The sequence below is a fragment of the Exophiala bonariae genome (assembly GCF_035927105.1).
Source record: "Exophiala bonariae strain CCFEE 5792 chromosome Unknown scaffold_21, whole genome shotgun sequence".
Classification (NCBI taxonomy): Eukaryota; Fungi; Ascomycota; class Eurotiomycetes; order Chaetothyriales; family Herpotrichiellaceae; genus Exophiala; species Exophiala bonariae.
Window position 1 is genome coordinate 498418 of NW_027042496.1, and position 13200 is coordinate 511617.

General features: G+C 48.0%; 6 protein-coding genes across 6 annotated transcripts; 5 read left to right on the forward strand and 1 right to left on the reverse strand.

Moving 5' to 3' along the window:
* Positions 1-1451: 1451 nt before the first annotated feature.
* LTR84_005749 (uncharacterized protein) lies at positions 1452-2264 on the forward strand (the record flags this gene model as incomplete). Its single annotated transcript, XM_064849314.1, has 1 exon — positions 1452-2264. One exon carries the CDS (start codon positions 1452-1454, stop codon positions 2262-2264), a length of 813 nt encoding a protein of 270 aa, XP_064704017.1.
* Positions 2265-2917: 653 nt separating this feature from the next.
* Positions 2918-3967, forward strand: LTR84_005750 (uncharacterized protein; the record flags this gene model as incomplete). The annotated part of the gene is made up of 1 exon (XM_064849315.1): positions 2918-3967. The coding sequence occupies one exon, from the start codon at positions 2918-2920 to the stop codon at positions 3965-3967; it is 1050 nt and encodes a 349-aa protein (XP_064704018.1).
* Positions 3968-4809: 842 nt separating this feature from the next.
* Positions 4810-5829, forward strand: LTR84_005751 (uncharacterized protein; the record flags this gene model as incomplete). Its single annotated transcript, XM_064849316.1, has 1 exon — positions 4810-5829. The coding sequence occupies one exon, from the start codon at positions 4810-4812 to the stop codon at positions 5827-5829; it is 1020 nt and encodes a 339-aa protein (XP_064704019.1).
* Positions 5830-6446: 617 nt separating this feature from the next.
* On the reverse strand, positions 6447-8300 carry LTR84_005752 (uncharacterized protein; the record flags this gene model as incomplete). Its single annotated transcript, XM_064849317.1, has 2 exons — positions 6447-6917; positions 6990-8300. 2 exons carry the CDS (start codon positions 8298-8300, stop codon positions 6447-6449), a joined length of 1782 nt encoding a protein of 593 aa, XP_064704020.1.
* Positions 8301-8864: 564 nt separating this feature from the next.
* On the forward strand, positions 8865-10334 carry LTR84_005753 (uncharacterized protein; the record flags this gene model as incomplete). Its single annotated transcript, XM_064849318.1, has 3 exons — positions 8865-9329; positions 9388-10254; positions 10308-10334. 3 exons carry the CDS (start codon positions 8865-8867, stop codon positions 10332-10334), a joined length of 1359 nt encoding a protein of 452 aa, XP_064704021.1.
* Positions 10335-11172: 838 nt separating this feature from the next.
* LTR84_005754 (uncharacterized protein) lies at positions 11173-12870 on the forward strand (the record flags this gene model as incomplete). Its single annotated transcript, XM_064849319.1, has 1 exon — positions 11173-12870. The coding sequence occupies one exon, from the start codon at positions 11173-11175 to the stop codon at positions 12868-12870; it is 1698 nt and encodes a 565-aa protein (XP_064704022.1).
* Between the last annotated feature and the right edge of the window lie 330 nt (positions 12871-13200).

Consider the following 13200-nt stretch of genomic DNA (forward strand, 5'->3'; position numbering starts at 1 on the left):
TGACCTTTGACATACAATGCAACAGAACTGCCACAAAACTGCTCGGTTTGCTTGCTCCGTCGCATGGGCCTCGACACGTACCCGTGCGAAATCTTGGCCCACACCAGACACATGAAGTCCAATCTGGAGAGCCAATTGCATCGCTGCACCTGCCAGAGTATGAATTCTATCTTGAAACATGTGCCGAACAGGCAATGGCCAAGAACAAAGAAGCAGCAAACCTCGAACTATCTGAAGTGGGGTCTTGCATTGTTTGAGACTTTCCAGTGCCAGATCGATGAGGCGTTGGGAAAGGACGTTGAATATGGTTGGGTCATTACTATACTTACGTGAACCCAGGGCGACAATGGTCCAGAACAGGAAAGAGCACGACTCGAAAATAATGTTCGGACATGAAGACGTGTCAACGATCGGGACTTGAGGAGAATAATGGATGAAGAATCTGGAGATTTTAGTTGGTGGTACCTGTGTTCGAAAACTCACTTTCTGTTCACAATCACACTTACAGATTGAAGCAGTCATCGATTTTGTGTGCAGCAACTTGAAAAATCCCAATACTCCTGCCTAAGGTTGCTGTGCTCGAGGATGCCGCGACTGCCAATGTTGGACAATATGGGACCTCAACGTTGTGGAAGGGCGAGTCTCGGGTGGAAATGCTACTGCCCTCTTCCCTTTCGTGCGAAGTCCCTAGAAGAAGACTCGGACTCCGGTCAAGCGTGACTGCATCTGGCTGATGCAGAGATTCATGATCCTCAGTCGCATCGCGGATCCGTTGTATCTCTTGCAGGAGCTCAGACTTTCTTCGGGAGGTCAGCGATGTCTCATCTCGTGTTTGCATCCTTCCGACTTACGTCGGCTTCTTGACTCTTTGGTAATCACCGACGATTTTGCACTCGATTCCCAGGCGCTGGCAGCGAATACACGCCTTTGAGTAGTCTTCATGTGCATTACATTTCAGCTATCGGCACTATGAGTATCACCTTGTTCGCATTCTGGACCTTCGACTGACCTTCTGTTGCCGACACTCTTTGCAAGCTATGGGTCTGCGTCGGCTCGGCCTCGCTGGTGATGAAGTTGACTTGTTCATTATGAGCACGTGAAGCTGAAACAAGAACGACCGAGACCATTTTCTGGCCGAAATATACGTGATTGAACCCCGCGGATGTGTTCGAAAGCGGGGAAAATTCATTACGCGAGGGTCAGAGCTCGGCCGATCTATCGGTCAACTGCGCAAACCGGGCCGAGTAAAATCCAACACTCCGAAGGGTCTCCAAAAGGCATACTTTCTGTGGCAGTCTATTGCCAACCTTCAATGCGATTTCTCGGAGGCCTAGAACATGAGAAACGTTAGGCATATAATTCGGCCTTGACCACCTCCTTGATCTAGAGCTATCATTCAAGTTAGCTCTTACCCAGCAAGCAGCGCATTAAGGCAAAACACTACCGACACTATGTCTTTGACAGCAACAGCAACAACGAGTAAAGCAATCACGGTTTCACCACCCATGCAGAGCTCTGCGAATGGCGTTCAAACTGATAAGCCAATCGATATCCCCGCAGATGCAAAACGAGTTTTTGATGTTCTAATCAGTGGCGGCCTTGCTATTGTCCCAGCCAGCATAGGCTATGGGCTGGTAGCCATAGTTCCCGAGGCACTGGAACGTGCGTTCGTTACTAAAAAGCGTATGCCCCACAAACGTCACGCCATGATTGGGAGTTATAGCCTTCATAAAGAACTACACGTCCTGCCTCCACGCGAAGCAGGCATGGTAGAATTGTTGTGTCAGGACTTCAACCTCCCTCTCGGAGTTATTGCGCCTTTCAGGGCTGATCACCCTCTTGTCCAAAAGTTGGGTGCGGAGACTCTGGCCAGAAGCTCCGTGGATGGCACATTGGCAATGCTGGTCAACGGTGGTGCGTTTCAAGACGAGCTTTCGCGGTTGGCAACAGAGGCGGGATTACCATTGATGGGCTCATCCGCAAATTTGACAGGGAAAGGCACGAAATCACTGGTGGAGGATATCGAACCCGAGATTCTGAGAGTCGCTGACATTGTGATCAACTACGGCAAACGGACCTATTCTACACCTCGTCCATCTTCAACAATGATCAACTTCAAGGAACTAGAGCTTATGCGGTTTGGAGCATGCTACGATGTGATACAGGATGTCTTTAAAAGATTCTATGGGGTCGAGTTTCCCAACGATCCAGGCCAAGAGGTCATTTTCTCGGGACATCTTCGAGAAGCAGCGAAGAAACTGTAGAGATTGAATAACCCTAGTGAGAGATTACTTGCTGAAGCCTCACAGAAGCCGCAATCTGAGCTTAACACCTCAGACAAGTCTGGTGGAAAGTTCATAAACCTATATACTTCACACACGATTCACTACCCTGCGGTCTACTAATGGCAATCTGGCATTTGTTGAACACACTAAGTGTTGTGATCCGTTATCGAGCACTGTATCGAGAGATGATTTAGTTCTCAGGACGGTGTGTCTCAAGCACCAAGTGAAAATGCTAGTGGTCGATGACCCTGTTCCGTCAACTAAACCCTGGCGGTGATTCCACGCACACTTGTTTCGATAGAATGCGCGACCAAGCAAACACTCTGGGTAACCATGGCTGACAAGTACTCTCTACCTACCTTGAATATTTCCAAAGCTGTATGGCCAGGTGGTGCTGGTAAACGCTAGAATGATGACAAGGATTCGCGCCCATGTCTCGGTATCTCTGTCCGCTCATTTGCCCCTCCAAACCCGCCACTTCAACCGGTCGAAGTGTTCGGCATGAATCACCTCGGGGAGCCCGTTATGCTGTGGTTGCTGTAATTGAATATGGTATTAAGTATGTCATTATCTCGAATCATGCACAGCTGCTCACCTAGGTAAACCAATATCTCAATTTTCAACATTCGATCATGGATGCGTGGGCCATTGTTGAATATGGGAAGCCTATTCAGAAAGTGCGAATTGCACTGCCGGAGCCAAAAGACTCGGAGGTACTGATCAAGGTCACGCATTCTGGTATTTGCCACTCTGATCTCCATATATGGGAAGGATTTTATAATCTGGGAGGTGGCAAAAAGATGCAGATGTCAGACCGAGGGGTAACACTACCTCATGCAATGGGTCATGAGGTGATTGGCACTGTTGCACGACTAGGACCTGATGTGAATGACTTAGGGATAGGTGATCGCCGAATTATATTCCCATGGATCGGTTGTGGCCTTTGCTCGACATGCCTCAAAGGTCATGAGAACCTATGTGACAAACCCCAGAGCATAGGTATCTTTCAAAATGGTGGTATGGCGACCCACGTTCTGGTCAAAAACCCAAAGTATTTGGTGGACCCTGGGAATGTTGCCCCAGAGATGGCCTGTACATTCGCTTGCTCTGGGACAACGGTGATGAGTGCTATACAGAAGTTGTTCCCATGGTCGTTGGAGCGACCGGTTCTGGTGATTGGTGCAGGTGGCCTCGGTCTCACAGCCGTTTCTATACTCAAAGCCATTGGGCATCGGGTCATCCTTAGCACGGATCTCAACTCTTCCAACCGTCAGGCAGCACTCAAAGCAGGGGCTACTGGGACAGTTGACGCAAAAGCGGTTGATGCTCGTGAGCAAATACTTACTATATCTGGAGAACCAATACTCGCAGTGCTCGACTGTGTCGGCAATTCCGAGACTGCGGAATTGGGCCTTGCCGTATTGGCAAAAGGTGGTAAGATGGTAGTTATTGGATTAATTGGAGGAGAGCTCAAACTATCACTGGTAGCTTTTGTTGCAAGAGCTGCAACCTTGCTGGGCAATACTACAGGGACTATCCAACACCTCCAGGAAGTCACGCGTCTTGCTAACGAGGGTCTTTTTGTGCCAATACCCGTGACAACCATACCACGGAGTAAAGCTCCAGAGGCCTTGGAGTTGCTGAAAACGGGACAAGTGACTGGTCGGTTAGTGTTGGTCTAACTAGACATTTGAATTAGGTTATGAAGACCATGCATGTCTAGTTGTGCGAGTTTCTTCATGAAAACTGCCGGGGCATATGCTAGTTTACCGAGCATATCTACTTCATGTATCACTTGGCTGCCATTACCGAGGGTTGGAAGAATGGGAGAGAGCCTCGGATAGATCTGGAAGGCAGTACAATACCTCGATTCACTATGCCCGCAGAACACGCATTCCCAAGTATGGTTTCAGTCTCCATATTCCCATCAATCAAGGAGAGTATCTACATAAAAGCCACATTGTGAGACTTGCAGACCATCATGGTTGGAGACCAACGTCAAGGTATCCCCCGCACTTTGGAATTGGTCCAAACTCTGCCGTTACTACCGTACTATCATTTTTAGGCAGCAGCGCATGCTTATCGGAGTTAGTCGAGCGTAAGCTCTATTCCTGTAGGAAAAAGATTGTTCCTCGGTCGGGATTCCAACTAAGTTGATTTCGCGGATGTTAGAACGTTTGCAATCTCCTGTCACCGAACCCCGATCATTTTAGTCTTATCGGTCGAATCGTACGAAATCATAAGCGTCGTACTCAGAGCATCGGCCGTCTTTGTGTCCTCCGATGCTTCCAGCATGATTTTCTTTCGCTGCATCTCCACGATAAAGGCGGTTCCTTATATTTATATCTTCTGTTCACTACAAAATATGAAGCGCGATTGACAGTATCACGAACGCTAGTACTGTCGACAAAGGCCCAAAGTTTCAGGTGCACACAGGAGTTCATCACCGCCAATCTTTTTCATTTAATCTCACTGGCCTGCCACAAGCGGTTTTAGTGATTCAATCCGAGTGACAACAACTCTTATGGCGCCCACTAAATACACCGACCGACCTATCCCGGCTATTTCCCTTGCCGACTTCGACTCACGTGTCGAGGAAATTACACAGCAGCTCTGTTCCGCGGCAGAAGACGTCGGGTTCTTCTGTGTCACTGATCACGGTATCCCGCTGTCATCAATTAACGAGATATTTGAACTGTCGTCCCGTTTCTTCTCACTACCCGATGAAGTCAAAGCAGAGGTTGCTTTCTCATCCGCGCGGAACACGGGTTGGGAGAAAAACGCCCAAATCAGACCCTCTACCGGGGCAGTCGATCGGAAGGAATCCTACCAGATGCAATTTGGCGCAAACATGGAGGGGAAGTGGCTTCCAGATGCAACTTTGCCACATTTTCAAACCTCTGCACTCGAATTTATGCACCAGGTACAGGCTGTCTCGGAGAAATTGATGAAATGCTTCGCATACGGCTTAGGCTTCGAAGGTGACCATTTCATTCGTGCTCATGATATCAGCCGCCCCGAGTCTCAGACTGTATGTCGTTTGTTACACTACTTCGAGGTTCCCGATAACAATGAGCGAGGAAGCGAGGTATGGCATCGTGCGGGAGCTCACACTGATTGGGACCTTCTCACACTCCTTTTTCAGAAAGAAGGCCAATCTGGGCTGGAGATCTGCCCTGGTCGCGAGGTCAGCACATCCTTTGGCTACGGTGATACATGGACCAAAGTTGAGCCATCCACTACGGGCGCTATCATTTGCAATATTGGAGATTTACTAATGAGCTGGTCCGATGATCGATTCAAGTCAACCTTCCATCGCGTGAAGGCTCCTACTGAGGTTGGCGACTATTATGGCGAAAGATATAGCATTGCTTTCTTCAATCAGCCGTGTCACGACGCACTCATTCAAGGCCCAGAGAAGAAGTACCCTCTTGTGACAGGTGCTGAGTTTACAACAAATGCAATGAATATGTACTATTCCAAGACAAGAAAGGATGAAAAGGTGAAGATTGAGGACGCCGCAATCGCTGTGCTGGTGAATTAAGGCTGAGGGGAGTTGGAGCACCTGCAAGATTGTGAAAAAGCGTAACTACCTGAAAATCGTGAAGGGAGCAGCCACCTCCGGGTCCTCACGACAGGTACCAAAGTTGATAGTTCTTCATGTCTTTACGAATAGCAAATTACTTTCCACCGAATGCCCGCCATCTCTCATGCCTTGCTTCACGTAGGAAAATGAGGAATGAACATGATTTGCTGCTTATACCCCGAATTTGGGCGTTTCTATGGGCACTGATAGTGACAACAACTGGTAGATCGAGTATATTCATACAACAAGTGACTTGATTTACTAGCTTGAGCTGACCATCGGCCATGGCACACGTGATCTTCTCACTGGTATCTTCCTCGATACCCGAATAGTTAGATAGTGAGAGAAATGTCATGATATTGAGCCGAGTCCGCACAACACAAAGGCCGCCGAGATAATGCTTGAGTTACCCGGGTCGGAAAAACCCACAGCTTTCACTCAGTATGTACTCGGCGAGGGGGTAGTTGTCTCTGAGTACTACACAAAATCAAATAAGATGAGAAAGAGCCAGCTCAAGGTACATAATTGATTTAGCCACTGAAGCTACAAGTGTTTCTATCGAACAGAGTACACGTTTAGTTGCGACTAGGAGTCTCCACATGAGGCAAAGATGTCGGAACACCCCCTGAGTGCGCTCCGAACAACATTTCATCCATCTCACTTCTATCGTTCGGGAAGACCAGATTGAGGAAGACTCCTACCACTGCGGCCAAGATAAAAGGTGTCTCTACAATCAAGTTAAGACCCTGTTCGAAGCCTTTGAGGTGTACATTCGGCCCACTGTAGTCGAGTATCTGGTTGAACCACGTCGGGGAGACAATATCCATCAAACCAAAACCCAATGCGATGGTTAAGATAAAACGATTTCGCCGAGTGAATTGGATCATGCCAAGAATCCGGATTCCCGCAACAACAATTGTGCTGTAGAGGAAAACTTGCATCCCACCAAGGACTGAGGGCGGCATTGCGGAAAATACGGCACCAAATTTGGCGAAGAATCCCATGAGGATCAAAAAGACTGATGCAGCCCACCCAGCGCGACGAGACTTCAGGATTAAAGTCAGTAAGAAGCAAAAGAAGGATGGTCACGCAAAGGAGTGAAGGGATTTTCTTCTTACCGCACAACCTGTCAAGACAATAACACCGTTGTTACCAGCCTGCGATACCATAGGTCCAGCAGTACCTAAGGCACTGAAGAGACTGCCCAAACCATCGCAAAGAATTCCACCTTGGATTCGACTGTTAAATTCGGTTCCCTCAACCTCAACCCCGGAGATCTCAGCGGTTGCAAGAATGTCTGGCATACAGCTGACTCCTTGGCAGATGAACATAATAAGTAATGGGAGAACTAGGGCTCCATCTACGGACAATTTGAATGTCTGTACCCAGAGAAAGGTGACAACGGGAGCCGAGTCGATGTTTTCTCGTGACCAATAGCCCGTGGCTCCAGATATGGCACATCCCACGGCGAGTCCGATCAAGACGGACGCAGATTTCATTATGGGAGATCCAAATTGTTCTACCACCACAATGCTGAAAAAAACACTGAAGCCAAGTCCGATCAATTTCGGATCTCCCCAAGGAAGCGGTTTCGCGGCAGCAACGTCAGGACACAAAGCATAGAACCCCTCGCCGCCGTTGCAATTGAAAGAGCCACCCCAATTTTGCATCCCGCTGCTCACCAAGAATACCCCGACGAGTACCAAGAGAGTACCGGTAATCATCTTGGGAAAGATCTTGTTGAGAAGCCGAGGAGGCACCAGGGACATGGCAATCTGGATAAACACAGTACACAACATGGTCCCTAGAAACGCCCCCCAAGCTTCGGGGCATGGGAGTTGTGTTCCGTCTTCGGCAGTTGGACATGTTCCGTCGTTGTAGCGCATTCTGGTGTATGAAAATGCGATTGGAATAATATCGAAGGTGGGACCGACTACCGACAAGAGACCCGTGCCAACGTAGAATGGCGTGCCGCTAATATGAAGTCTTGTCACTTGAACGGCCGTAGCAATGCCAGTGGTAATGAAGGCTGCTGACACAAGATATGAGATCTGTGCAGGAGCAAGATGGAAGGCGCCAGATGCGATAGCGAGAGGGGGTGATACAATTGACCCGATCATTATCAACGCGTGCTGCAGGCCCAAAATAATGGTCAAAAGTATTGGAACCCGATCGTGTAGGCCATAGAACGGAGCTGCTTTCTCTTTATACTTCCTATTGAAAGGTGTCACATTCGGTGTAACCAGGTACCAGTAATCATAGTCTCCTAACCAGGCGTCTTTTGAGGTGAGATATGCCGAGATTTGGTTGGCTTTTTCGTAGACGTTGAGTTTGCTAGTGATGCCGAGAACTGCTGGTTCGTGACTGGGAATAATGGAGCTTTCCATAGCTAATTTGTCGTCCATTTTGTAGTCTTTGAAACTCTTCATGAAGTAGTGACTGAAAAGGAGAAGTCACGATCCGAGTTGCCAGAGTTGGTGTACTGGGAAGAGTGAGCCTAGAGATACGACCAGCTTGGTCGTTACTATGCTGCTAATTTATACTCTACAGACCGTAGCACGGTGAGCTTGCTATAATTAAGGAATTGAGCCATCAAAGACTTCAGCTGGTTACCCTGACTGATAGCGACGACGAAAATGAGGTACGGTATTCTTCGCAATGATCGGGTTCACAAATATCCTTATCTTTGATTAGTCATGTGAAGCCCCAGTGTTATCAGGCGCGATAAAGTTCGTACGAGCCCACTGATATGATTTGACCGGAGGCCCGAACAACAGGGACTTAGGTACCGAGATAACGGCTCTGGAACTAGAACGTCACCACCCCATATGTCTAGGAATGATATCGTGTATTATAGATCTGAGATAAAATGCAAATTGCCGAATGTTCAGCGAAGATTTGTAATTTCGCTATAGCAATTCCCACCCCATTCCAGGAGACCAAGAGTACAAGGACAGTATCAGGACCTCAGATAGAAGGTAAGAAAGTCGACCATGACCACTCAGCAAAAACTGTTCACGAATGCTACGGTGGTTACTGTAGATTCCGAGCAAACAATCTGGCTGGACGGAGCCATCTTGGTCGATGGGAACAGGATTACGACTATTGGTAAAACAGCCTCACTGCTAAAAGACTCTTTGCTGCAGCCCGACTTGGAAGTTGTGAACTGCCAGGGCAAAATTATTATACCTGGCCTTGTCAATACGCACGCACATCTCGGCCAATCCATTTTACGTGGCTTAGCAGAGGATGTTCCGCTGCACACATGGTTGTGCGACTCCATCTGGCCCCTTGAGGCAAGCTACCAAGGCACTGATGGATATGTTGCTAGCCGAGTGACCATTGCTGAAATGCTGAAAAGTGGTACTACGTGTTTTCTGGAGGCGTTGCTTACCCATCAAAGTGGGTTTGAAAATGCTGTTCGAGCGGTCGATGAGATGGGGATTCGAGCGGTTCTTGTAGGGGCTCGTGTGATAGCGTTTTCACGATGACGGATTGCTAATCCTCCGTGTCCAGGGAAAGCTTGTCAAGGTTGAAGAAACAGGAACGTTCAGTCTTGCTGACGCCCGAGATCGAGATGTTTCAAGTATGTCAATAGATGCAGCACTTGCGGCACACGACCAGTATGACGGCTCTTGTGGCGGACGACTTCATGTCTGGATGGCGGCCGGAACTCCTAGAGGCACAGCAGAGTCAGCTCACAAAGCTATCGGGGATGCGTGCGCTGAACATAATATTGGCCTTACCATGCACTGCGCCGAGGCGCCGAAGGATCTTGTCATCTATCGGGAATGTTATGACTGCAGTCCAGTAGAATTCTGTCAAAGGACGAATCTCATCTCCAAGGGTAGGAAGACCGTGCTTGCCCACATGGTGAACCTTGATCTCAACAAAGACCTGCCAATATTGGGCGAATTGGGAGCTTCAGTTGCTCACAACCCAAGCAGTAACTGCAAGCTAGGGTCAGGGATCGCTGCAGTGCCTGAAATGCTAGCCCAAAAAATTAATGTCAGCCTTGGAACCGATGGTGCACCGTGTGCAAATACATATGATATGATTCAAGAGATGCGAATGGCTGCTCTCGTTCAAAAGGGTTCCCGGCAAGACGCATCAGCTATTACTGCAGAATGGGTTCTGAAGATGGCCACGATCAATGGCGCCAAAGCACTGGGGCTAGAGAACGAGATTGGAAGTCTTGAAAAGGGCAAAAAGGCAGATTTTGTTGTCATTGATCCATCATCTCTTCATTGTGTGCCTTTTGACCCAGCACAGATTCTAGAAGGCGGGATTGATCCCGTCACCGTTATAGTGTTCTCATGTTCAGGCTCGGATGTGGACAAAGTTGTGGTTGATGGGCAAATATTAGTAGATAGCCGCCAGCTGGTTAGATGCGACGAGAAACAGGTGAGAGAGGAGGCCAAGCAGACAATCTATAGGATAAGAAAGCAAAGTGGGATTTGTAGCCAACTGAGAAGAAAGTATTGCTGAGTTCAAAAAGAAATATCGCCACGCGTGCCATGAGTTGTCAAGCTGATGCCTTACCAAGATAAGTTTCCATTTTTAAGGCCAAACCCCGTCTGGTCGGGCTTGTTCTCATCTTCTGGAAGAATCTTCGACCCTGAGAATGGATTAAACTACCTGTTGATCGTAGTCCATTGTGCCTGCCTGTGAATGGAGAGCCAAGTCCCAACAGCCAGCCTGGTACGGAACTAATGCGGGATCGCAGTGCACTCTAGGCTAGAACATTTACCACATCAATGATGTTGTCAAACTAACGATCGTACACACGACATCATTTGCATTATTCTGTAGGTATGGGACTGGGCTACTAATTGCTCGAGCATGTAGTCTTCTCTTCAGACAGAGTAGATCCAAGTATCCCAAAGGTTAGCGAGGCTCCGGCCACGTGATGGATCGGCTTTACGAAAGATAAGACTCGCACGAAGCGATAAGCTATATTACGCTGTGTCCTCTACACTAATTCTCGATTCCCCCACCAAACCTCCGCTTTTTCTCGCTTCTTCTTCGCTCCACAACAAAATGCCGAGGACACGCGAGAGGAAAACGTGCACAGAATGCAGCTTACGTCGGCAGCGATGTGATAGGCAGCTGCCGTGCGGAAGGTGCGTCAAGCGAGGGGTTGCCGATAAGTGCCAACTAGAATGGCAAGCAGAATCGTACGAGCCGGTCATGCATCGAGCATATCCCTCCAAAAGGCATCAGCTGAGACCAGCGTTACCGAGTGTCACAGTAGGCGACTCACCGACTGTAAATCCGGGCCAAGATCCACAGACACACGATATGTCTCCCGAAGAACTGGAGGCGTGGCAACCCTCCCAATCGAGTACACAACGTCCACGATATGTCTTCACGCCCTATGAGCCTGCACGGCTACGGAAGAGCACGGTTGAAATCATTGGAGGTGTGAATCCAACTGGGTTTCTATTCACAGGTCCAGATCTGGGTTCAAGCTCAATCCATCAGAGCTCTGTCAATCCTCACCAATCATTTCTCCAAAGCTTAATACCCAGCTTGGAGCACATCTGGATGCTGGTCGATTACCACGAGGTTTATCTTCTCTGGTATCACTGTTGTTATCATGGACCAACCTTCAGGTCGGAGCTTGAAAGTGTGATCGCTGAGCAAGAAGACAAGAGCAAGCTGAACATCACTGGAGTTCGTCTGCAATGGCTAGCCCTCCTCTTTTCAATCATGGCAGCTAGCCTAACATGTACATCAGAACAACGTCTAGAAAGCTGGGGATTTTCAAAGTCTGAGGCCGGCCATTTATCGATTCAATGGTACAAGGCAACGATAACATGTTTGTATCAGGGTGAATGGACATCAGATCATGATATGTACTCAGTACAGGCTGTTACTACCTTAACGATGTCAGCTCATTCACTTGGGCGGTCTACTGAGCTTTCCGTTCTCCTCGCCGCGGCGTTAAAAATTGCTCAGGTTCTTGGACTTGACAGACTTGATCATAATCAAGCTTTGGAGGACATTGACACAACATCTTCTCAAGACAAGCGCCACTCTTTGCTTATTCGTGAGGTCGGGAGGAAGTTATGGTCCCAGCTTTGCATGCAAGACTGGATGTCACTTCCTTTTACAGGAAACTACAATATCAATCCAGCTCATTTTAGAACCACGAAACCATCGAGTCGGGATCATCTCACAATGGAGCCTCTGCCAACCACGTTTCCAACATACATTAGTTACGGAAATTATCTCTTCGATATTGCTAAACTCGGCGTCCGGCACCATGAGGCAAACCTGAAATCTACCACGCCATTCACAAAATACCAGCATGTCCTCGATTATGATTCTCAAATGAGAGATCTGGCGACCAAAGGCATGCCTCGCTATTTCCACGTCATGGAACCTGTTGATACCCTTTGGCCACAATGGGTGCACTGGGCGCGGTCCAGTCTCACAGTATGTTTTGCACATAAGATTATTATGATACATCGCGCCTACATTCGACAAAGTTTTACTGAATCTGCATACTCGAGGACAAGAACTACGTGTATAGCTGCAGCAAAGACAATCCTCAATGAGACAAAAAAAGCAGACGCGATTGACGGTCCTATCATATGGATTGACAAGGCTTTTTGCATAGCTGCGGGAATTATTCTTTGTCTAGACATATCACATCGAAGTGAGTCGGATCCCGAGTACATCAATCACAAAGGTCTTGTTGTAGGTTGTATCGCACATCTTCGAAAGTTCGAAAACAGTGTCATTGCTACTCGAGGAGCAAGTTTGCTTACTGAGATTCTTGATGAGCCGCATCGTCCAGGATTTGTTCCGGAGAAGACATGGCCAAACCTCAACGTGTCAGACATGGTCGGATCAAATTCAAATATGGACAAGTCTCCAGCATTCACGGGGCCGGAATATCAGGCTTCGGGAGACTTATTTCCAGCTCAGGCAGGTTTCAGCAACCAATTTCTCTTTGAAAACCTTCTTTGCCGTGATCCAACAATGACATGAGACTTGGCCGTCCTTCTGTCCGTTTATGTGTGACGGAAAAATGATGGCAATATGTGGGTTTGATCCATCACTGTGGGATTCTGCATGAAACTCCAATTCACACTCATGAGGCCCAACGCCAATGCAGTCAAGGTGCGCCAAGTCTAGACAACAACCGTGAAATATTAAATTGATGAGCGAGAACCCACAGTTTAATGACGACTAGCGACTTATTAGAGCTCTCGATAAAATTAGGTATATATATATGCGCTTAACGACGTATGGGGTTCGTGAACCTCATTTTATCAGTTTGACAGCCTTTCAAGCTTCGAGCCTAATCTGTGCTGCTAG